The 25,420-nt window shown below is 34.2% G+C and overlaps 1 protein-coding gene across 15 annotated transcripts in view; it reads right to left on the bottom strand.

Moving 5' to 3' along the window:
• Positions 1–25,420, bottom strand: part of BBS9 (Bardet-Biedl syndrome 9) — a 444,745-nt gene that overhangs the window by 202,505 nt on the left and 216,820 nt on the right. For all 15 annotated transcript variants that reach the window (XR_005983467.1, XR_005983466.1, XM_041727738.1 and 12 more), the window contains 3 exons: positions 13,744–13,839; positions 4,657–4,829; positions 235–387 (listed from right to left, as the gene is read on the bottom strand). Coding sequence is in view for 13 of the 15 variants with exons in the window: in XM_041727738.1 (XP_041583672.1) it covers positions 235–387; positions 4,657–4,829; positions 13,744–13,839 (422 nt within the window). In the remaining 2 variants the exon portion in view is untranslated. The remainder of the gene's footprint in view (positions 1–234; positions 388–4,656; positions 4,830–13,743; positions 13,840–25,420) is intronic.

Here is a 25,420-nt window from a genome sequence, read left to right as displayed (position 1 = left end):
TGGGAGGTAAAATGTGGAAACTGATAGATCTTATGTAATTTACTCAAGATCACATAATTAGAAAGTCACAAAGATGGACTTTGATCCTAGGTTTTTCTGACTCTAAAGCTTGTTTGCTATTTGCTGCTCTAAGGTACACAGGGAAGAAATATCTAACTTGACATTGTATAACTCTAGGGCTAGGGATAAAAATTATGTTTAGTAGTAGAAAACTATCATTGATAACATACTTACCTGCTTATAAGTTCCATCTAGCAAGGTGTCCAGGTGTTGGAGGGGGGCAGGTGTTTTATCTTTGAACCTTGTTAATAGTCGGCGTTGAATGGCTCGAAATTGTACTGCTCTTTCAGATAAGAGTTCTTCTAATTTTTCACCATTTATCCGCAACTACAATAAAGAATTTCTTAAATTCAGGTTAAACATGCACAACAAAACACCTTTAAAGTAAGAATACAGACAATGTCAACTAAAGCTTAAAAGAGAGTAATGAAGAAATTTAAATGTATTATAGTTAAGAGAATTAGAATTAAAACTGTGATATTTTGGATCCCTGGGTGGCGCAGTGGTTTGGCGCCTGCCTTTGGCCCAGGGCACGATCCTGGAGACCCGGGATGGAATCCCACATCGGGCTCCCGGTGCATGGAGCCTGCTTCTCCCTCTGCCTGTGTCTCTGTCTCTCTCTCTCTCTCTGTGACTATCATAAGTAAATAAAAATTTTAAAAAAAACTGTGATATTTTGGTATGTGAATAGGTTGACACATAGATAATAGAGAATGATAGGTCAAATGGAAATAGAGTAAAAATGACCTAGTATCACTGGGGAAAAGACAGATTTTTTTTTTAAAGATTGATTGATTGATTGATTGATTGATTTATGATAGAGAGAGAGAGAGAGGCAGAGACACAGGAGGAGGGAGAAGCAGGCTCCATGCCGGGAGCCCGATGCGGACTCAATCCCGGGACTCCAGGATCGCACCCTTGGCCAAAGGGAGGCACCAAACTGCTGAGCCACCCAGGGATCCCCAAGACAGATTATTTAATAAATGTCCTGTAATAACTGATTACATGAGAAAAAAGAATAAGAATTTCTCACCCAGTCTTTACAGCAAAATCAACTAGAAAAATAAAAAGCTTAGACACAACAAAAGTACTAGAAAAATTAGAATTTTTAAATAATCTTGCCATGAAAAAAACACTTACATTTCAAAAGGCAAAAGCCAGACACATACTCATACCTTGATAAATCTGTAACTAAGGGGGAAAAAAAGGAATTCTATTTGGTTAAAAAAATATTAAGTGACAAGACAACAAAATGTAAAAATAATAGCAATAACCACAGAGATAATAAGTCAAGCCCATAATATCTAGAGAGTATCTAAGAATCCATGAGAAAAGGACCAAAATCCAATACAAATCAGTAAGAAAGAGCATCAATCAATAGAAAAAAAGGACAAAATTTAATAAAAAGCTAATACAAATAGTTCTCAAACAATATAGCCTTTGATCTAGCAAGCCCATATCCAGCGATTTATCCTAGAAGTATGCTCACAAAAAGTAATAACATATGAAGATATTCATTACAGAATTATTTGTTCTATTGTATTATAGTAAGATATTATTAATAATCAAAATACTCATCAATAGGGGAACAGGTTAAATAATAAAGAAGACTACTTTGTAGGACCTCTAAGTACTGATATGCAATGTTATCCAAAGATGCTTTGAATGAAACAAAGCAAAACAAAACCAAACACAGAATAGTATGTATAAAATGCTACCATCCATGTATTTTTTAAAAAGAAATCTGTATATTAACATAGTTCTTACTGGATATAATATTTCTAAAAACATATATAAGAAATGGGACTCCAAAAGCTGCTTTCAAAGAGGAGACTGAGTGGCTGAAGGAGGAGCATCTGAAACAGACTCTTTTTATCATAACTCTTCTCATAACCCTTGAATTTAATGTTATTAAAATAAAAGAAAGCTAGTCAGAGTCATAGAGTAGAAGGAACACTCCATGAAATCAAATTATGTGAACTGCTAATTCAACTTTACAAAACAGTCATAAACTAGTCCTGAAATAAATGGCATTTTCAAAATGTTCAGAAATCAGGTGCACCTGGGTGGCTCAGTTGGTTAAGCACCCAAATCTTGATTTTGGCTCAGGTCATGATCTCAGGGTTGTGAGATCAAGCCTGCATCAAGCTGTAATGAGCTTGAAGCCTGCTTAAGATTCTCTCTCTCCCTCTGCCCCTACCCACCCTGTTCAAAAGCTATCGCTTGCTCTCTCTCTCTCTCTCTCTCTCTCAAGAAAATTCTTTTTAAAGATCAGAAATCAAACATTTTGCAGTTTAAATTTCTTATATCAAACCAAACTTTCTTTTCAGTATATGTATTCTCCAAATACATGATTTAAAAAAAAAAAAAACTTGGAATTTTATTACTCTTTTAATCCCAATTTCAGATGCACTAAGTAACTAAATCAAAGAATATTGTCCTGAAGGGGGGAATAAGAACCCTTTCATTATCAAAAGTTAAATGATAATTTTTTAAATAACTAAATTTTTTAAAAAGAATATTAGCTTAATTATCACTGATACATTCTTTTAATAATATAATTTCCAGCTATAATATTTATTTACTAACGATACTTTCAATACTGACACATCAGCCAGGTCATCATTTATTTCATTGAATGTGTAACCAAACATCATTGATTAAAATGTTTTCATGTGTCAGAATTTCAACATTTAACAAATATTACTGATCCCAGGGCCAAGCATTGCTCTAGGTGTGGGAAATTACAGCAACGAATAAAAGAGACAAAAATTCCTGCCTTCATAACTTATACTAAGAGACACTTGTATTCCAAAAGCCATCTTGATTCAAAGCTTAAAATCATTTTTTTTTTTAATTAGAGAGTGGGGCCAGAGAGAAAGGAAGTATAATGATGCTCCTTTTAAACTGTGTAACAAATGGAAATACCTGTAGTTCACGTTCCCTAAATCCTTCCAAGAAAGGAAATGCCCCTGATGTGGAAACTCCAGGGATTTACTAGCTAGCAAATAAGGGTGAAAACTGTATGTCAATCTTACAGTCAATCAGAATCTAATATTTTGTGCTTTAAATATTACAGATATATAATTACTATAGTCTTTTTGTAGGCTCTTCCTTCTATAAATCACTAGATCCCAGTTTTGCACAGTGAAGCAGGAATTTTTAAAAATATATCCTAGAGGACTGCAAAGGTTCTCAATCCTTAAAATACCTAAATATATTCCTCAAACTGTCAATTTTGGTGCCATAATTTGGCCAAAAGCATACTGCCCTATAAAATACTATCAGCATAGATGAAAGAGAACTCAAGTAAGTTGAATTTATTTGATAATGACATGTTATTTGTGACTATATGTACTGAAATTTTCCCTTTATGTTCACACTATATAAAAGAAGAAGTTTTTATAGGTTAGAGTCAATGTTCTTAGGATGTCCAAGGGATTGAACATTATGGAATATTCACATGACATGACATATTCTCTGTCTTTCTCTATCACGTACACACTCACACATCATAGCTTATAAACTAAGATGCAAAAACCTATTGATTCCTTAAAAAGTAGTTATACTAGAGAACCAATTCTTCCTTGAATAACATTCAAAATCCTTTTGAAATCCTCCCCCCACCCTTTAATTGTCTACACAGTCTATTTATGGGCAAATAAGTAAGTAGAACCTGGTGAATTTTTTTTTAACACATGAGATTTTCAAAACAGTGACTGTCATTGTCCGATTTATTTACAAAACATGACTTGACTTTTTCCAAACAAATCAATCTTCAAGGAATGAAGATTTTATATTATGATGATACTCAGGACAATCTTTTTTTTTTTTTTTTTTTTTATTTATTTATTTATGATAGTCACACAAAGAGAGAGGCAGAGACACAGGCAGAGGGAGAAGCAGGCTCCATGCACTGGGAGCCCGACGTGGGATTCGATCCTGGGTCTCCAGGATCGCGCCCTGGGCCAAAGGCAGGCGCCAAACCGCTGCACCACCCAGGGATCCCTACTCAGGACAATCTAACACAGGCTCTTCCACAGAAGAAATGCAAACATATTCAGGCAACCCAGTCACTGTCAGATCTTATTTGTTGAGACATTTAATCATTCAGCATTACTAAGTGTCCAGTGTGCCAGATACTGAAGATATTTATATGGTTAGCCCTCATTCAGATGCAGAAGTTCTGGTGTGCTTGTTAAAAAAGAAAAGGAAAAATCACTTTACTTTATAATCACACCTCATTTATGGCCTGCTAGAATTAGTTAGCCAAACGGCTGCCGATAAGCTCAAATAGTTTTAACACTGGGTTATTGGGGTCAAAGTTTAAGTCCTCATGTGGGAGAATTAAATCAGCTCTGTTCTGAAGCCAGACCACATGCTTAGCTCCAGGCAGCCACTGAGTTAATGTCTGCAAATGATCACAAACTAGGCAAGAGGGCAGGAACAGATACACAAAATCTACCATCCACATAAAATAACTACGTGAAACACTCTACCTAATAGCAAGTATACTAGAATTCTTTCCTCTGTAGCATCTCTTTCTCTTTCATACATTGAAAAATTACAGATAATATGACTTATGATCGTACACACCTCAAAATGATGATCAATCAACTCAAAATATTCTTGAAGGGGCATAGATCCAGAAAAAGAACAGGCAAAATCTTTGATTCCCTGTTTTTCAAAGTATTCTTGAAGGCGGATAATAAGCTCATTTGTTATGAGCCAAAGATCTTCAAATTGTTCACTCTGAATGCGATATCGTTCTAAGAGAGAAAAAATAATTAAGGAAAATGCTCATTAACACATAATTGCCAGCTAAATCTATGTGAATTATCACTAACTCTGACACGTTTATCCAAGCAAAAAGGACAAAGGTTTTTTTTGAAATATAAATATGATTTCCACTGCCTTATTGCAGTTTTCTACATCAACTATTTAAGATTTTCAAATTTAATTCCAAAGGTATGTGGTCACAGTAGCAAGCTACAGAGTATAGTCCTTTTCCCTATGTTTCTTATCATAGGTTTCAATACAATAAAAACACCCAAATTTGTGTCCCTCTAAAAAAGAAAAGGAAAAGGAAAAGAAAAGAAATGAAAAGAAAAGCAGGAGGGTATTACTATAAATACAAAGGATTTCAAGATAGAGAGTGGTAGGATATAATCTGTGATTACCTTATTCTTTGTTCTTATTATAACAGCTGCCAAGTAGAAAATGAATTAGAAAGGGGCAAGAACAGACTTACAGTTAGGACATTAAAACCATGGTCCAGGTCATAGATGGTGGTGGCATATGTAGTAATATTAAAGGCATCATGTTAGGAGGAAAATCCTGTTTCTCTAGTCTTATCCTCTGATCAAAACTTAAAATTGAGTAAATTTTTAAATCTATGACTTCAGTACAAATAAATGATCGAATCTTCAAATTTTCCATGTACACAAATGGGAAAATAAAACATACCTCACAGGTTAGTATGAAGATCAAATATAATACTCTATGGAAAAGATCTATACAAATGCAATTTTCCTTTGTATTTTAAATTAGACCAAACAAAATCAGATGTTCAAAAAATATTGATTGTAAAACTTTAAACTGTCTGATACAAAAAGCATAGAGTAAAACAAGTGAACAATCAAAAGCTCAATGAAAAACTCAAACATAAATAAAATTAGTAAAAAGTACCCAACAGGTACTTGCCATACACTGATTTTGTGTTCTCTTCAAAATTCACATGTTAAATCCTAAGATCCAAGACAATGGTACTTGGAAATGGGGCCTCTTGGTGATTAGGTCATGAGGGTGGAGCCCTCGTGAATAGAATTAGTGACCTTCTAAAAGAAACTTGCCCCTTCTGAATTGTGAGGACATAGCAAAAACATAGGCATCTGTGAACCAGGAGGTAGTTCCACATCAGACACCCAATCTACTGGCACCTGATTTCGGACTTCGAAGTCTCAAGAACTGTGAGAAATAAATTACTGTTGTACAAAAGCCACCCAATCTATGGTGTTTAGTTATAATAGCCCAAATGGACTAAGACAGAACTCTACTGTGACCTAGTAGGAATGTCACCAAATAACAGAAATGTAAAAACCATAATAAACATTTAAATAGGTGTGATTTTCTGTAACTTTAAAATTTGGGCTTCAATTATTTTCTCATTTTTATCAACACATTCGGGAGAAAGGAAAACTAAAATTTTTGCAATGAAAAATTTTACAATTAAACATAAGATTTAGAAATACAAACACAATATTTTAAGTTGATTTTTTTTCAGATTACCAAAAATCAACAAGAATTAGTGAGTCAAAGATTTATAAGGCATTATTTTTATTATTAAGCATTTTCCCAGTATTAGTACTCCAAGATGGTTAATATTGCCCTGGAGACTTTCCAGAGTATACATTTCATGGAAAGGAGGAATAAAAATTTCTATTTATAATATAACATGAAAGAAGAAAGTTGTATTTTAAAATACACCCTTACAATATTCGTAATTAAAGTAGCTGCCAAAATGAACATTCAATTTATTTTTTTTATCTCTTTTCCTTTGCATCTTGTAATAGCAGCTCAGTGGAAATAACCATTTCAGCCTCCAAATGAAATAAATTTGGATAATTGGAGCCCAGTCAATTGCCATTCCACTCTACTACAAATGGAGAAAATAATATATTTAACTAAACAGGGCACAAAAAAATGTATCACGTCAGTCTCTATTCGTGTCAGACATCTGAAGTTCATCGAAATAAATAATGTTTGTATTCATATCATAAACAAAGCATAAATATAATTTATGCTATTTGGAAATTTTAAAATGTGACAGATAAGCAGATGAATGCTTTTTAAACCAAAAAGTTGGAGGAAATAATATAAACAATTTCAGTAGATATTAATATAATATTCCAAAACTACAACTTCTTCAATATTAGTAGAAATTATGGATGATTTCTCTATATTTACTTCTCAAGAAGCTTATTCCAATCTGGATTTTTTTTTAAGATTTTATTTATTTATTCATGAGAGACACAGAGAGAGAAGAGGAGATAGGCAAAGGGAGAAGCAAGCTCCCTGCAGGGAGCATGATGCGGGACTCGACACCAGGACCCTGGGATCACGACCTGAGCCAAAGGCAGATGCTCAACCACTGAGTCACCCAGGCATCCCCAATCTGGATTTATTTAATATTCCCATTGCCCCTTGGTAATACCGCTAAGAAGTTCTAAGATAAATATCAACAGTAATGCTATATTGATAAATCACTCTATACATCAGATTTGATCACTACATTTGTCTCTAAATTCTTAGTCTCATTTAAGGACAAGGGCACCTGAGTGGCTCAGTCAGTTAGGCTTCCAACTCTTGATCTCAGTTCAGGTCTTGCTCTCAGGGCTGTAAGTTCAAGCCCTGCAATGGGTTCCATACTGGGCATGGAGCCTACTTTAAAAAAATAAGTAAAAAATTAAAAAAAAAAAAAAAAAAAAAAAAAAAGACCTCTCACAGAGCCCCTACTACATGAAAACTTCCAGGCACAGAATAAAATTGACCTCTAAAACTCCATGCTTTAATAACCTTCTCCTCTTTCTGAAATGCCATCCACCTAATAATCTCCTATTCATTCTTCAAGATCCTTTACACATAAAATCTCATGGAACCTCATTCCTTTGGGTTCTAATTGCACCTAAAGGGTACTTCTGTTAGCATACCAAACATTCTATTATCAGTTCTCTGCTTGTCTCTCCCATTAGTCCAAGAGTTCCACAGGAGCCATGACAGTCTTTATATCTAATATGTCTACTGAATAAAAAATGAACAAAGGTATGGTCTACTCAGATAAAATAGAGCAACAGTCGTCCTTTCCTTGTTCTAAAAATATTTTGGTTAACACAGTTCAAGATCACATATGCTTTCTTTTGGGCAGGTGTAAAAAGAAAACCTTTTTCAAGGCCCAACCTTTATTCATATACATGGCTATAATTTTTTCATTATATCTGAAAGCAAGATAATCAAAACAGACAAGCAAATGACTTTTACACTTGATCTTAATCAATTCAATTGCTCTTTTCAGTATGTTAAAATCTTTCATCATATTGAAATGTTCAGTGTATTAACTATCTTTCCCATTTTCCAAAGGCCCACCTGAAGCTACATAAGTTTACTATTTACAATTGCTTAGCCCTACTTGTGACACTGAAAATACATGTTTACTCAGTATTCATGGCTAACTACCTATCAGTTTAGCGAGGCACAAAATTCTAACTTGAATATCATTTCCTTCAGATCTTTAGGAAATTTTTCCATTGTCCTCTAATATCCAAAGATTTTGCTTATAAGTTAAAATGCTTTCTTGATTTATCTTTCTTGTGTAGCTTTTTTAAAATTTCACAATAATGTATCTGAAAGTGCTTCTTTTTCTCTCTTATTGTGCTCACATCAAACAGGCTCCTTTATTTTTTTTTTTAATTAATTTTTATTGGTCTTCAATTTACCAACATACAGAAAAACACCCAGTGCTCATCCCGTCAAGTGTCCACCTCAGTGCCCGTCACCCATTCCCCTCCAACACCCGCCCTCCTCCCCTTCCACCACCCTTAGTTCGTTTCCCCGAGTTAGGAGTCTTTATGTTCTGTCTCCCTTCCTGATATTTCCCAACATTTCTTTTCCCATCCTTTATATTCCCTTTCACTATTATTTATATTCCCCAAATGAATGAGAACATACACTGTTTGTCCTTCTCCGATTGACTTATTTCACTCAGCATAATACCCTCCACAAAGACCCGGCAGGCCAGAAAGGGCTGGCAGGATATATTCAGGGTCCTAAATGAAAAAAACATGCAACCAAGAATACTTTATCCAGCAAGGCTCTCATTCAAAATGGAAGGAGAGATAAAGAGCTTCCAAGACAGGCAGGAACTGAAAGAATATGTGACCTCCAAACCAGCTCTGCAAGAAATTTTAAGGGGGACTCTTAAAATTCCCCTTTAAGAAGAAGTTCAGTGGAACAATCCACAAAAACAGGCTCCTTTAATAACCACAACTGTAATAATTTCCTTGAAAGCCCTGTCTCCATTGGTCTTCTTGCATCTTCACAATGCCCTCCCCAAGGTCACACCTTGTCTGATAACCTTGTCTTTATCAGAATCTGCAGTTCCTCTGAACTCTAACATCAATATCTCATTCATTCTCTGACTACCACCTTTTGTTACTCTGGCTCACTTGTTCTAGAACTCTCACTATGCTACTTCTTCAATCTTATTAAGACTTGTGATCCATTGAACCCATTAATTTTTCACCATGTATCAGTTTTCTCTAATCTTTATTTCTCTTCTTACCAGCTTAGATTTGGTAGTTGATTATTATAATCATTCTCACAAAAATATTTTGCTTCCAATTATCTGTTTCAAAGTCTCAGCCTTGAGTTTAGTTGCTTGGATGCCAATAAACAAATCACTGCCAGAGAAAATCTAAGGATGTCTTGGTTTCACTTCAAAATTCAGGATCTGAAACTTCTAATGGGTACTCAGCATTACCTTATCCTTTCATGAGTTTGCTTTCTTATTTTCCAAAATACCAATGTCAAATGTTTTTTTCAAATATAGACACCATCAAAGTTCCTTTATCTTCCCACCAATAAATCTACAGAATCTCTCTGAATCTATATCCATTACCCCCTGTCACAGTAAACTTACAAAGGCCTATCCTTCAATACACCCTGTCCCCATGCTCTACAATTCACATCCTTTCTCCTTCTCAAGGACTTCATTGCTTTGTGAGTCCTCTTCTTTTTCTTGATCATTAGCCTCTCCGACTGGATTTCATCTTATCAATTATTATTGAAGCATGTTCTTATTGTGCTCATTTTAAAACAAAACAAAACCCACAACTCTTTCCAATATATCTCAAATTTCTGAATTACTGAGTTTGGTTGTCTAATTCTTAGTGAAAATACCAGATACTAAAAACTTGCAACACTAGATACTCTCAATTTATCCTTGGATTAAACTGCTGCTCAGGCTGCACTAATTTGGGCTGAGACAGTATTATGTTTAGTAAATTGAGTTCACGATTATTTTTAAATCTCTATGAAACTTGTTACTTATAAATTGTAATTACATAACATTATAATTATAAAAATAAGCTAAAGAGACATTACTGAAGAAGTTGTCCTTGTGAATTCAGAAAAATTTCATTCGGGACTCAGCATCAGTAATGGCTGTGCATCTCCTAAACAACTTACTTGATTTTATTCTTTGAACATTTTAAAAACTGGAACTAAAATGTCATCTTATTACTTTGAGTCTGCACCCTATCAACTGTACAATATATGTTTCTGAGTGTTAATCTTATTCATATCTTCATAAATTTCCTGCTCTTATTTTTTGTTTCTATCTATTTTCACCTTTCATATTTTAGAAACTTTTATTAACTATGTTTGATCCTTTAAGAAACAAGTAGAATAAGGCAAGGTACAAAAAGACATTATAAAGATAAAGACAAAATAGAAACAGAGGGGCACCTGGATGGCTCAGTTGGTTGAATATCTGGCTCTTGATTTCAGCTTGGGTCACAATCTCAGGGTCCTAAGATAGAGCCCCGGGTCAGACTCCATGCTCAGCGGGGAATCTGCTAAAGATTGTCTCCCTCTCTCTGCACCCTGCCCCCCAGCTTGTGTGCATGCACACACACACTCTTTCTCTCTTTCTCAAATAAATAAATTTAAAAAACAAAACAACAAAAACAGAATTAAAAAACCAAGAAAAATATAGAGATAAAGAAGTAGGAGGGAGGAAGGAGAGAGAGATGGCAGTGTTTGTTTTATGAGGGAATAAGTTACTGGAAATGGTGCATAAGAAAGTGGCATATTTAGGCAATAGTATATTCCTTCTGAAATCCCAGTGTACTGAAATCAGTCAAAATAATCAAACTTCATGTACAAATATTTACAATTCTGATTATAGAAACATTTGATCTTATAAAATTTGACATTTTTATAACAACTTTACAGAGGTATAAGTGATAGACAAAAAAGCTGCATATATTTAATGTATACAATTTGGTTAATCTGTACATGTGCAGATACTCATCAAACTATCGCTACAATCAAGGTAACAAACAAAGCCATCATCCATCTTATTATTTTCAATTTAGGACTCTGGAAATCATTCTCAGAAATTTTTCTAGCAAAGAGTGTTTCTCCTAAGTATTTTCAAAGCTTTGTTTTTCCAAAATTCACAGAATAAACTCTAATTACACTGAAGCACTACTCTATTTTCTAAAAATAAAAACGTATTCAGTTCCCCCAGAGAAAGTGATTTTGTATTTTAGACAATGAGCTGCATTTGCTTTTCTCTTGTCTACTTTGGCTGATCTATAACTAATCAGAAGATTGAACTAACATTACCATCAGCACACTTTAAGGACTGGTTAATTATCAGGCAGGTTTTAAAAAGAGATGAATATGTGGAGCCCACAGAAAATACTACCCAATATCCAAACACAACTCTATATGACTTACAAAGCACCTGACTGTTTACTAGGAAAGAAATACTGGGTTCTTTCCATATGTAGGCTTTTTCTATTAATTCAGATTTCTAGACCAAAAACTATGTGCCTTTAACAAAAAAATAAAGATGCCAAACACAAACTGGGTACAAATTACTTCATTCCTTTTTGGAGATGAACACTCTGATACAGTAGAAGGGAACACCAACATTTGCCTCAACCCCAGAAAACTACTCTTCATACCTACTTCCATTTATCACCAGGGACATCTCCTAGGTAGAATTCTGTGTGTCACTGAAGCCAAAAAACCTTCAAGGACTTGTAATAGCTGCCTTCAGGTTTCAGTTTACATAAGTCATTTGGTTCCTTATTTAAAAAGTCCTATTCTATTCCATTACTTAGCCTGTCTGCCCATATTATGGCTATATGAAGGCACTGCCATATATCTGGATATTTGGTGAAATCATGGGCAATAGCAGCACTCTAAGAATCACCTTATCTATAAAAAGAACAAATTAGCATATAAGTTATTCCCACTTATGTGGGACCAAGAATAACATTTTGCATTTTTTTTTAAGATTTATTTATTTATTCTTAAGAGAGAGAGAAGCAGAGACATACGCAGAGAGAGAAGCAGGCTCCTCGCAGGGACCTTGATGTGGGACTCAATCCCCAGACCCGGGATCATGCCCTGAGCCAAAGGCAGACACTCAACCACTGAGCCACCCAGGGGTCCCACATTTTGCATTTTTTTAGTAATCTCCATTGGAGATTCATCACGCAGCACCATCAACTGAAGTCAAATATAAGTGTACAATTTCCCAAAGAATTGTTGGCAACGATTTTTTAGTTCAACTAAAGAGAACAGTTTAACAAAGAGAAATGTACTAAAATAATTCCATCATCCAACTGAAGATTAAAACTGAACAAAAGAAAATGGTGCCAATGCAAAAAGTACTGCAATCATGACCAATCAAAAAGACCATGAAAAGTACAGAATCTCCCCATTCTTTTAAGAATTATCTTTAATTTCTATGTCTTATTCTATAATTTTTAGTTGTATCCAAGTCTATTTCACCAGCCACCAATCTATACATTCCAGAACTGTAACATTGTTAGTTTCTAAAATAAGGATGTGTTTATATCCCTGCTGCTAACACCTTCATTTTTCAAAAGGGATATGTCCTTATTTTACTGTATCTTCTGATCATGCAAGAAATAACCAAGTAAAACTGCAAATACATAAAGTTTAAAGTGGAATCCCATTTTACAAACTACAGAGATTTTAAAATTGGAGTGTTGGGATCCCTGGGTGGCGCAGCGGTTTGGCGCCTGCCTTTGGCCCAGGGCACGATCCTGGAGACTCAGGATCGAATCCCACGTCAGGCTCCCGGTGCATGGAGCCTGCTTCTCCCTCTGGCTGTGTCTCTGCCTCTCTCTCTCTCTCACTGTGTGCCTATCATAAATAAATAAAATAAATTAAAAAATAAAAAATAAAAAAAAATAAAATAAAATAAAATTGGAGTGTTCTCAAACTTTTTTAACATATAAATTTCAATATATGCATTTATTCATCCAAACCCCCTCCTAGTGTTCCTAAAATTTGTTAAACACTACTTTAATAATATTTAACTTTATTTCCATGTAGATGTATATAACTCAATGAGTTTAGCAACTTCAATATCCCACAAACATCAGAAGTGAGTTTTACATTAAGTACTTTCAATTATTATTCTCATATGAAGCAACCAAATCAGTGAAGACTTACATCTGAAATTCAAACTTGAATACCTAATTACTATGTTTCATCCTACTGAGATTAGTGTCAGCAAAAACTATTCACACTCCTGGATATATGAATATACATAAACACACAAATTAATTCCAGTTTCTAGAAGTTTCTAAAACCTAGTTTGTCATATACGCATCTCAACAATATTTTCAATTCTTCAATTGCTCTCTCAAACTCCAATGCCCAAAATCAAAGTTACATATCTTTAATAAAACAGGATCCTATTTTCATAACTTTTATGTTCTAAATACTTAATACCAGGGCCATTAGTTTTCAATATCTAACTAAACACACCCTTTGCAGAAATCCTTGATGTGATGATGACCTGTGATGTAGTGTCCTCAACAGAAATCCCAAATGAAATAATACCATGGTTTTACTTACGAGAGGTTTTTGAAGCAAGAAGAGTAACTCGGGAACCTCCTAAGAAGCGAAAACCCATTACATTCACCTGATCATCTTCTGACTGACTGGCAAAGCCTACAAAGAAAAGAAAAAAAAATCACCTTATATAACTGCAAAGAAAAACAATGTTTGAAATAGGAAGTTTCGTTGATGACAAGTATTTTTTATGTCACCAGTCGTGTTTAAAGCCCATGTATTAATTAAAATACATAAGCTGATTTCCATGATAATTCCCAATTGCTTAAATATCTCATAGTAACACTCTGAGATCATTTAATTTCCTTCCTTCTACCTGGTTCATTCTAGGTTTGAGGCAGGAAATATACAAGATTAACCTAAAATATCTGTAACACCAGAAAGCAAGGAAACTATCAGTGACTAATAGAGTAGAATGAAGTAAAAGCCAACTTAAAGAGATTACCAGCCAGAGAGAAAATATTTGAGTATCAAAAAAGTGAAACACATCAAAAAAACTTAATGGCATGTGTTCATATCGATACCAGAAACAAGGCCAAATGCTTACTAATGGAGGCTTCTAGAGAATCAACTCATTATTTAAAAAAAAATAAGCCACCTGGTGGCTCAGAGGTTAAGTGTCTGCCTTTGGCTCAGGGCATGATCCCGGGGTCCTGAGATCAAGTCCCACTTCTGGCTCCTCACAGGAAGCCTGCTTCTCTCTCTGCCTATGCCTCTTCCTCTCTCTCTCTGTGTCTCTCATGAACAAATAAATAATCTTAAAAAATTAAATTAAATTAAAATCAGTAAGACAAAAAAACCAAACATTTATTCAGATGATCCTTTCAAACTGTACCACACAGCCAAGAGTAGGTAAGGGGAAAGTTATCTGCATAAAAATAATATAGCAAAATATTGAAGAAAACTTGAAAGAAATCCATGTCATCATTTTTCAACTTCAATACATTTAAAGGATCTCAGCATTAAAATCAATGATTGTTACCATATAAAAAGAGAGAGAGAGAGAGAGAGAGAGAGAAATGGATAATATGTACTCCCTGCTGAAAGTATATACCACCAATCCATGGAAGTAGTGTGGCTAAAATAATCAATCCTGACTCTAATACCTTTAGATGCAACTACCAGTCAACAGGCAATAAAGTGGACAGAGAAAATATTAAACATCACAGGGATGTAAACGACAAAATTCAAAGTGCAGGAAACTCACAGGAAAAATCATCTTATTCTTTAATAAATCAACTGCAAATTAAAGACAGAAAGAGTGAAACCTATAGAAAAAGAGGTATTGAAAAATTCATATCAGAAATTGCAATGAACCCTGACTCAAAAACAAATAAAAATTACAACACTGAAGACTTTCACTTCAGACCAAGATGAAGAAACCGGGGCCAAATTTACCCTTCTACTTATAACAACTAAAAAATGGAACAAAACATATGCAAGGTTTTTGAAGATACTGGAGATCAGGAAATGAACAACAGTGATCCCTGACAAAGAACAAAATTAGTCCTATGATTGCCCAGCCTACTGCCTAGAGAAAATTTCAAGCTGCAACACAGGGAGGGGAAACCCAGGCATTGCGCTCAAGCTGAGGAGACAGAGTCGGGAGTCTGGGAAGGCTAAAGTATCAAAAGTTCACAAGGCAGAGTATCAGAGAGGAGAGCGCTACAAAGAGAGAAAAAATATTTGAAAAAATAATGGCCAAAACATTTGCAAACTGAATGAAAATTATAAACTACAGATCAAAAAATCTTTACAAACCCCAAGCATAAGAAAAATAAAAACAAAACTAGTGGCGCTCAGGTCATGATTTCATGGGCAGTGAGATCAAGCCACAGGTCAGGTTCCAGACTTAGGGTGGGGAGTCTGCTTGAAGATTCTCTCTTTGTCCCTTCCCCAACTTGTGCTCATGGTCTCTCTCCCTCTCTCAAATAAACAAATCTTAAAAAAGAAAGAAAGAAAGAAAGAAAGAAAGAAAGAAAGAAAGAAAGAAAGAAAGAAAGAAAGAAAGAAAGAAAGAAAAAAGAAAGAAAGAAATGATACCAAGGAACATCAAAATTAAACTTCTTAAAAAAAAAAATCTTAAAAGCAGCCAAATCAAAAAGGCAAGTTACATACAGAAGAATCTAATATGTCTTGTCAATGAAATGGCAAAATACAATGGAGCAATCTTTAAAACACTGAAAAAAACTGTCAACCTGCAATTCTTTACTCAATGAAAATATCTTTCAAAAAGATGAGAAAAATATTTTTTCAGACATACAAAAGCTGAAAAAAAAATCATCAGTATCTCTGCACTAACAGAAATGTTAAAGAAGAATTTTTTTAAAAAAAAAATGTAAATGATACCAGATGGATATCTGGTTCTGCATAAAGGAATGAAGAGCAGTAGAAAAGGCAATTCTATGAGTAAATATATAATACTATTATCCTTATTATTAATCTCTCTTTATTTTTTTTTATTTTTTTTTTATTTTTATTTTTATTTTTTTTTTATTTTTTTTTATTTTTTTTTTTTTTTTATTTTTTTTTATTTTTTTTTTATTTTTTTTTTATTTTTTTTTTAATCTCTCTTTAAAAGATAATCAACTATTTAAAGCAAAATTCCTAACAATGAATTGTAATATATGTGGATATAAAATATAAGACAACAATAGCACAAAGGCTGAAAGAGGAGAAATGGAAGTAGAATATTGTATGATTCTTATACTATATGTGAAGCACTATAATATCACCTAAAGATAGAATATGTATAAGCTAAATATGTACACTGTACCATGCATCCATGCATTTTTAATGGGGAAATATTGCCTCTAAGGGGGCAAAAACTGATTCATCTACCTCAAAAAATCTTACTTATTTAATCTACAAAAATAGATACTCATATAGTATATGAACAGATATACAGGATATCTGTGCTATTAAAAATTTATGGAGGGGCTAATTAGGAAAAAGTTATCTTAAAAAGGCTTTTGGGGGAGCAGTAATAAAAGAAAGATTGAGAAAAACTGCTATAAAACATTGTTATACACATTGCTATTGGTCAAAGAAACAACTAAAATAACACTAGGTATAATACTGAATAATAAAACAAAAGAGATAAAATGGAGTCAAAAAATATACTCAATTCAAAGTATGAAGAAAAGACAAAACAAAAAAACAAAAAAATGGAGCAAATAAAAATGAGAGAGCAACCATTTAAAACCAACAATACCAATAATCACATTAAAAGTCAATGGTCTAAACACCCCATCGAAAGGCAGATACTTTCAGATTGGATTTAAAAAGGCAAGACCCAACTATATGCTAATTATAAGAAACCTACTTTAAACATAAAGATGTAAATAAAAGTAAAAGAAGAAAATATACAACTCTTGTAACACCAGGCAAAAGGAAGTTGGGATACACAAACAAACACAAACACACACACACACACACACACACACACACACACACACCAAATAGATTTCAGAGCAAAGAATATTAACAAGGATAAAGGAACATTTCACTATAATCAAGAAAATATAACAATCCTAAACTTTTATGCACCTAAAACAAAGCCTTAAAATAACTGAAGCAGGGAACCCTGGGTGGCGCATCAGTTTGGCGCCTGCCTTTGGCCCAGGGCGCGATCCTGGAGACCCGGGATCGAGTCCCACGTCGGGCTCCCGGTGCATGGAGCCTGCTTCTCCCTCTGCCTGTGTCTCTACCTCTCTCTCTCTCTCTCTCTCTCAATGTGTGACTATCATAAATAAAAAATAAATAAAATAAAATAAAATAACTGAAGGAAAACTAACAGATACACAAAAAGAGAAATAGATATTTTACAGCTAGAGATTTCAACATCCTAGTCTCAACAAATGACACAAGCAAACAGAAAATTAGTAAGAATATGGAAGATTAAAAATACTAACAGAAAACTTGCTTTAAGTGACATCATATAAAATCCCACCCCACTATGGCAGAAAATCCATTATTTCCAAATGCATGCAAGACGTTTGTAAATACAGCCCTAACATTTATAAGATCAGACTTTAAATAAGTATCAATAAACTTAAGAGGATTAAAATCATACAAAGTATGCTCTCCTACCACAATGAAATTGAGTTACAAGTCAATAACAGAAAGATCTGTGGACACTCCCCAAGTGTTTGGAAACTATATACCATACTTCTAAATAACACTAAGGTCAAAAAAGAAATGAAAGGGGAAGTTTAAAAGTGTTTTAAACTGAATGAAAATGAAAACACAACATTTTATAATTCACAGGATGCAATTAAAGCAGTACTTAAAGGAAATTCTATATTAACCAACTACATTTTAAAAAGAATAACCTCTGCTCTCACCTTAAGAAACTAGAAAAAGAGTAAATGAAACCCAAAGTAAGCAGAAGAAAGGAAAACCAGAAGAAAACAAAAAATAAAAAATGAAAAAAATTAATAAAACCAAAAGCTATTTTTTTGAAAAGACAGATAAAACTCTCATCATTAGATCAGGTAGGAAAAAAAAAAGACACAACTTACCAATACTATTTTTTTTTTTAAGAGAGAGAGAGAGCAGGGGAGGGACAGAAGGAAAAAGAGAGAGAATCTTAAGCAGGCTCCATGCCCAGCATGGGGCCCAAAGTGGGGCTCATTCTCCTGACCCTGAGATCATGACCTGAGCCAAAATCAGGCCAGAAACTTAATCAACTGGGCCACCCAGGCACCCCTACCACTACAATTAATGAGTGAGCTGTCATCACTACAGATATTAAAAGAATAATATAGAAATATTATGAACAATCTTATCCAATAAAATCAACAATTCAGATGAAATGGACACATTTCTTGAAAGACATAAACTAACAAGGCTCACTCACAATACGAAATAGATAACCTGAATAGTCTTCTATCTTCTGAAGAGATTGAATTTGTATTTTTTAAAAAAATATCCCATGGTGAAGACTTTAGGTGTCTGGTAAATTCTACCAAATATTAAGCAAGAAATAATACCAGATCTACACACTCTTCAAAAAAATTGAAAAGAAGAAAGTATCTCCCAACTCATTCTTTAAACTCCACAGTAATGACACATAATTGCATAGAAATAAAATTATAGATCAGGGTGCCTGGATAACTCAGGTCATTTAAGCATCCCACTCTTGATTTTGGCCCAGGTCATGATTTCAGGGTCTTGAGAATGAGCCTCACATCAGGCTCTGTACTCAGCAGGGAGTCTGCTTGAGATTCTCTTCTTCTCTCTCTTGCTCCCACTTGCATGTGTGCTCTAGCTCTCTCTCTCTCTCTCAAGTAAATAAAACTTTTTTAAAAAAGAAATAAAATTATAGATTAATATCCCTCATGAATACAGATGTAAAAATTCTAAACTAAAGGTTAGCAAATTGAACCAAATAGTATGTTGAAAGGATAACACATCTTTTGGTGTGATTTATCTAAAAAATGCACAATTATGCTAACATCCAAAAATTAATCAATGTACACACTTATGAACATAGCATAATAGATAAAGTTGTTGAATCACCATCTTGTACACCTGAAACTAATTGCATCAACTATACTTTAAGAAAAGGCAAGGGGCACCTGGGTGGCTTAGTCAGTTAAGCATCTGCCTTCAGCTCCAGTCATAATCTCCTGGGATCAAGCCCCTCATTGGGCTCCTTGCTCAGCAGGGAGCCTGCTTCTCCTTCTCCTTCTGCCACTCCCCACTGTTTGTGATCTCTCCTCTCCCTCTCAAATAAATAAATAGGATCTTTAAAAAATAAAAATAAAATAATTTTTTTTATTTTAAAAGTCAAAAAAATGTATCAGTGTAATCCACCTATAAACAGCCTAAAGAAGAAAGTGATATAAATATCTCAAATGATGCAGAAAAAGCATTGAAAAAAACAATATAAAACAAACTTTCAGCAAACTTGGTATAGAAGGGAACTTCCTCAAATGGTGTAGAACAGCTTTTAAACACACTTAATGGTGAAAGCCTGAATATCCAGTCTTGCCATTTCTATTCAACATTGTCCCAAAGGTTCTAGCCAAGATAAAAAGCTAGCAAGAAACAAAGAGAATCTCTACATTGGAAAGGAAGAAGTAAAATTGTTTTCATTTGCAGATAACAAGCTTTATGCAGAAAATCTGAATAAATATACAAAAAGGCTAGTAGGACCCTCAACAATGTGTTGCATGATATAAGATCGATACACAAAAACCAGTTGTGTTCCTATGTATAGGCATATCTCACAGATACTGTGGGCCTGGTTCCAAACCACCATAGTACACAGAATATTGCAATAAAGCAAGTCAAATGAAATTTTTGAAAGTATATAAAATTTATATACTATAGCCTACTAATTGTGCAATAACATTATGTCTAAAAACACAATGTATATACCTTAATTAAAAATATTTGATTGCTAAAAAATGCTAAACATCATTTGAGCTTTTAACAAGTTGTGACTTTCTGCTGGTGGAGAGTCTTGCCTCAGTGTTGATGGCTGTTGACTGACCAACCAGGTTGCTGAAGGTTTGGACAGCTGTGACAATTTCTTAAAAAGACAACAATGAAAGCTGTCACATCCTTTCACAAAAGATTTCTCTGTAGCATGTGATGTTGCTTGATAGAATTTTTACCCACAATAGAATTTCTTTCAAAATTGGAGTCAATCCTCTCAAACTCTCTCTCCGCTTTATCAAGTAATTTTGTGTAATATTTTAAATCCTTTGTTATCATTTCAACAATCTTCACAACATCTTCACCAGGAACAGATTCCATCTCAAGAAACCACTTTCTTTGCTAATCAATAAGAAGCAACTTTTCATCCCTTATGATCTCTTTATTTTGAGATTGCCACAATTCAGCCACATCTTCAGGTTCCACTTCTAATTCTAGTTTTCTCTTGCTATTACTACTACATCTGCAGTTACTTTCCCCATTGAAGTCTTGAACCTCTGCAAGTCACCCATGAGGGCTGGAATCAACTTGTTCTAAACTGCTGCTCAAGTCGGTATCTTGACCTCTTTATAAGTATCATAATTGTTCTGGAATAGTGAATTCTTTCCAGAAGGTTTTCAACTTCTCCCAGATCCATCAGAGAAATCACTCTCTATAGCAGCTACAGCCTTAAGAAATGTATTTTTCTTTACTTTTTTTAAAAAAGATTTTATTTATTTATTTGAGAAAGAGGAAGGGAGGGAGAGAAATGGAGAGAGAGAGAAAGAGAAAGCACATGAGCAGGGGGAGGTAGAAGCAGACTCCCCACTGAGCAGGGAGCCTGATGTGGGGACTGATCCCAGGACACTGAGCAAAAGGTAGACGCTAACCAACTGAGCTACCCATGTGCCCCAAGAAATGTATTTTTTTAAATAAGAAGACTTGAAAGGTGAAAGGACTCTTTGATTGATGGCTGCAGAACAAATATTGTTTTAGGCACAAAAAAATATTAATCTCATTGTCCATCTCCATTAGAGCTCTTGGGTGACCAGGTACACTGTCAATAAGCAGTAGTATTTTTTCAAAGGAATTTTTTTCTGGGCAGTAGTTCTCAACAGTGGGCTTAAAATATTAAGTTAACTATGTTGTAAAGAGATGTGCTGTCATCCAGGCTTTTTTGTTCCATCCATAGAACACAGGTACAGTAGACTTAGCAGAATTCTTAAGGGTCCTAGGATCTTTGGAACAGTAAGTAAACACTGGCTTCAACTTAATCACTAGGTGCATTAGCCCCGAACAAGAGTCAGCCTGTCTTATGAAACTTTGAAGCCAGGCACTGACTTCTCCTCTCTAGCTATAAAAGTCCTAGATGACATCTTTGTCCAATAGAAGGCTGTCTCATCTACACTGAAAATCACTTGTTTAGTATAGCCCCCTTTATTAATTATCTTAGCTAGTTCTTCTGGAAAACTTGCTGCAGTTCTACATCAGCACTGCTTCCACTTTGCACATATATATTATGGAGATGACTTCTTTCCTTAAATCTCATGAACTAACCTCTGCTAAATCAAACTTTTCTTCTGCTGCCCCTCATCTCTCTCAGCCTTCATAGAATGGAAGAGGGTTAACTTGCCCCAGATTAAGTTTTGGCTTATGGGAATGTTATAGCTGGTTTGATCCTCTATCCAGACCACTCAGAGTTTCTCCATACCAGCAATAAAGATGTTTCACTTTCTTATCATTCATGTATTTACTGAAGTAGACTTTTAATTTTCCTTCAAGAACTTTTCCTTTGCATTCACAACGTAGCTACCCATTTGGTACAAAAGGCCTAGCTTTTGACCTATCTCTGCTTTTGTGACTGCCTTCCTCCTTAAGCTTAATCATTTCTGATTTTTGGTTTAAAGTGAGAGACATGAGACTCTTTCACTTGAACATGTAGAGGCCATTGTAGGGTTATTAAAATTCCCCATTTAAATGCTGCTATGTCTCATGAAATAGGTAGACCTGAGGAAAGACACAGAGACAGGGGAATGGCCAGTCAGAAAACACACAACATTATCAATTAAGTTTACCATCTTATATAGGTGTGGTTCATAGTTACTATAATAGTAACATCAAAGATCACTGATCATACATCATGATAATAAATATAATAAAAATTTTCATTCACAAAATGTGACACAGAGACATGAAGTGTGCAAATACTGTTGGAAAAATAGTGCCAATAGACCTGCTTGACCCAGGGTTGCCACAAACTTTCAATTTGTAAAAAAGGCAATATCTGCAAAGCACAATAATTCAAAGCACAATAAAATGAGGTATGCCTGTCCTAGAAAAGCACTATTTGAAACTGAAATAAAACAATATAACTTGGAATAGCATCAAAATATATTAAATACTTAGGGATAAATCTGACAAAAGATTTCTAAGACCTGTACATTGAAAACTAGAAACCCTCATTGAGAAAAATGAAGTAAGCCCTAAATAAATGAAGGTCTCTACTTTCATCCTAAGAAACTAGAATAAAAGAGTAAATTTTGCCATGCCCAATATTGTTAAATGCTCTTTCTCCCCAAATTGATCAACATACTTAATGGAATCCCAATTCCAATCAAAATCCCAACAGGAATTTTTTTAAAAACTGGTAAATGGATTCTAAGATTCATATGAAAATGCAAAGGATCTAGAATATCCAAGAGAACACTGAAAATTGAAGAATGAAGTTGAAGAAATTATACTCCCTGACTTCTGGATACACATATTGATAGTAATTAAGACATTATGCTATTGATATATAGCAATACTGGTGGGCTAAGACAAACAGATCAATGGAATAAACTGAAGAGAGTAGAAATACATATAGTTTTTCAGATGACTTATATAGCCCTATTATACATAGTCAGATGATTTTCAACAAAGTTGCAAAGGCAATCCACTGAAAAAGGATAGTCCTTTCAAAAGTAGTGCTGGAATATTAGATGCTCATATGTAAAAATAAGAATTTTATCCATATCTCACACCATACATAAATACCAACTCAAAATGAAAAAGAGATCTAAATGTAAATTTAGAAAACTCCTAGAAAAAAACATACAAGAAAAATTTTGTACAATTGAGTTAGGGAAAGATTTCTTAGATACAATGTTAGAATCAAGATTTATAAAAGAAAAAAATTGATAAATTAGGCTTTATTAAAATGAAGAACTTCTGCTCTTCCAAAGACACTATTACAAGAATGAAAGGATGATTTTTGGTTTAAAGTGAGAGACATGAGACTCTTTCACTTGAACATGTAGAGGCCATTGTAGGGTTATTAAAATTCCTCATTTAAATGCTGCTATATCTCATGAAATAGGTAGACCTGAGGAAAGACACAGAGACAGGGGAATGGCCAGTCAGAAAACACACAACATTATCAATTAAGTTTACCATCTTATATAGGTGAGATAAGATAAGTTTCTCCACAAACTTGGAGAAAATATCTGCAATTCATTTAATCTGATAAATGACTGAGAAAGACAAAAAATGAGTACATGCTGAATAATGCCATCCTATAAAATTCCAGAAAATGCAAAACAATCTATAGTGACAAAAAGCAAACCAGTGGTTGCCTGGGAATGAAGGTTAAGGGGTTATAATGAAGTAAAAGAAAACTTTTTGAGGTGATGGATATTTCAGCACTGTAACTGTGAATATGGTTTCACAGGTACATACAAACATCCAAACTTATCAAACTGTATACTTTAAACATTTGTATAGAAGTTATCATCCAATAAAGTTTTTTTTTAAGATTTTATTTATTTATATAGTTGAGAGAGAGACTGAGTGCAAGGGGGGAGCGGTAAGAGCAGAGGGAGAGGGAAAGGGAACAGGAAAGAATCTCAAGCAGACTTCAGAGTGGAGCCCCAGGTGGGCTGAGCCAAAACCAAGAGTCACTTAACCAACTGAGCCACCTATATACCCCCCAATAAAGTTTGGGGTTTTTTAAGATTTTATTTATTTAATGAGAGACAGAGACAGAGACAGAGAGAGAGAGGCAGAGACACAGGAAGAGGGAGAAGCAGGCTCCCTATGGGGAGCTCGACATAGGACTCAATTCTAGGACCCTAGGATCATAACCTGAGCCAAAGGCGGACACTCAACCACTGAGCCACCTAGGTGCCCAAGTTTTTATTTTTTAAGCAAAAAATATATACTAGAGATATGTTTGAGAATTAAATAGTATATTAAAATGTACCAGAAGAAAATATAACGAAGTATCTTTTAATCTTAATAAATAGGGGCCATTCTAAGCACAACACAATACTTGAAACTATAAAGAAAGCAATTAACATAATTAAATCTTAAATTTTACTATGTATAAATGTAAACCTTATATGTTAAAAAAGAATAAAAGTAAAAAAAATACAAGTAGTTAATGAAAATTACAAAATGTCTGTTAATAATTTAGAAATGCAAATGTCATTTTTCAACCAACTATGTCAAAAATTTCTAAAATCCATCTGCTACCCTTAGTATGAACCATGATATTGGTCACATAACCTGATATGGTTATACTGGAAGGAAGGATGGCATTTAAATAAAGTTTTCAAGTATGCATACTCTTTAACTCAGTCATTTGTCTTCAAAGAATCTCTAAAGAGAAATGGAGAAGTACAAAATTAAAAAAAAAAACTATATACATGGTACCTCCAAACAAAGGAATATTGTGTATCATTAAAATATAAATTTATTAACAAAGAAAGATAACCATATATTTGAGTAGCATAAATGGCATGCTATTTGTTATTCCATGTAAGTAAAGTTTTTGTGTAAAATTACTGGTATCACAGCATATTCTGAATGTCAGCTAATTTAACATCTATTCCCCTTTTCCCTTAGTCCCTGTCTATTAGTTCCCAGTCTCCTTTACAGCTACAGGAGGCTATGCAACACTATTGTGGCTATTGAGACCCCAGTAGAAATTTCCTAAGATTATGGAAACATGCCTTTCTGATAAAAGTTATAGTCGTTGTTATAGCTGTCTCTTTTCTTTACCTCCTGACTTGTAATCAGTTATGATGACTGAATTGGAAGCAGTTTATGGTCATGGGCCAATCAACACACTAGAGAAGGCACAGTGCAAAGAAAGAAAAAAGCGGGTCTTTGATAACATTCATAAACCACTACACCAGATTCCACTGCCCATTTCTGGACCTCACTTTATATGTAGGGTGGGGAGAATATATATCTATATATACAAACACATGTA

This window comes from Vulpes lagopus, chromosome 13, assembly GCF_018345385.1.
Source record: "Vulpes lagopus strain Blue_001 chromosome 13, ASM1834538v1, whole genome shotgun sequence".
In the NCBI taxonomy this organism is placed as follows: Eukaryota; Metazoa; Chordata; class Mammalia; order Carnivora; family Canidae; genus Vulpes; species Vulpes lagopus.
This window is presented reverse-complemented; position numbering and strand designations above follow the sequence as displayed.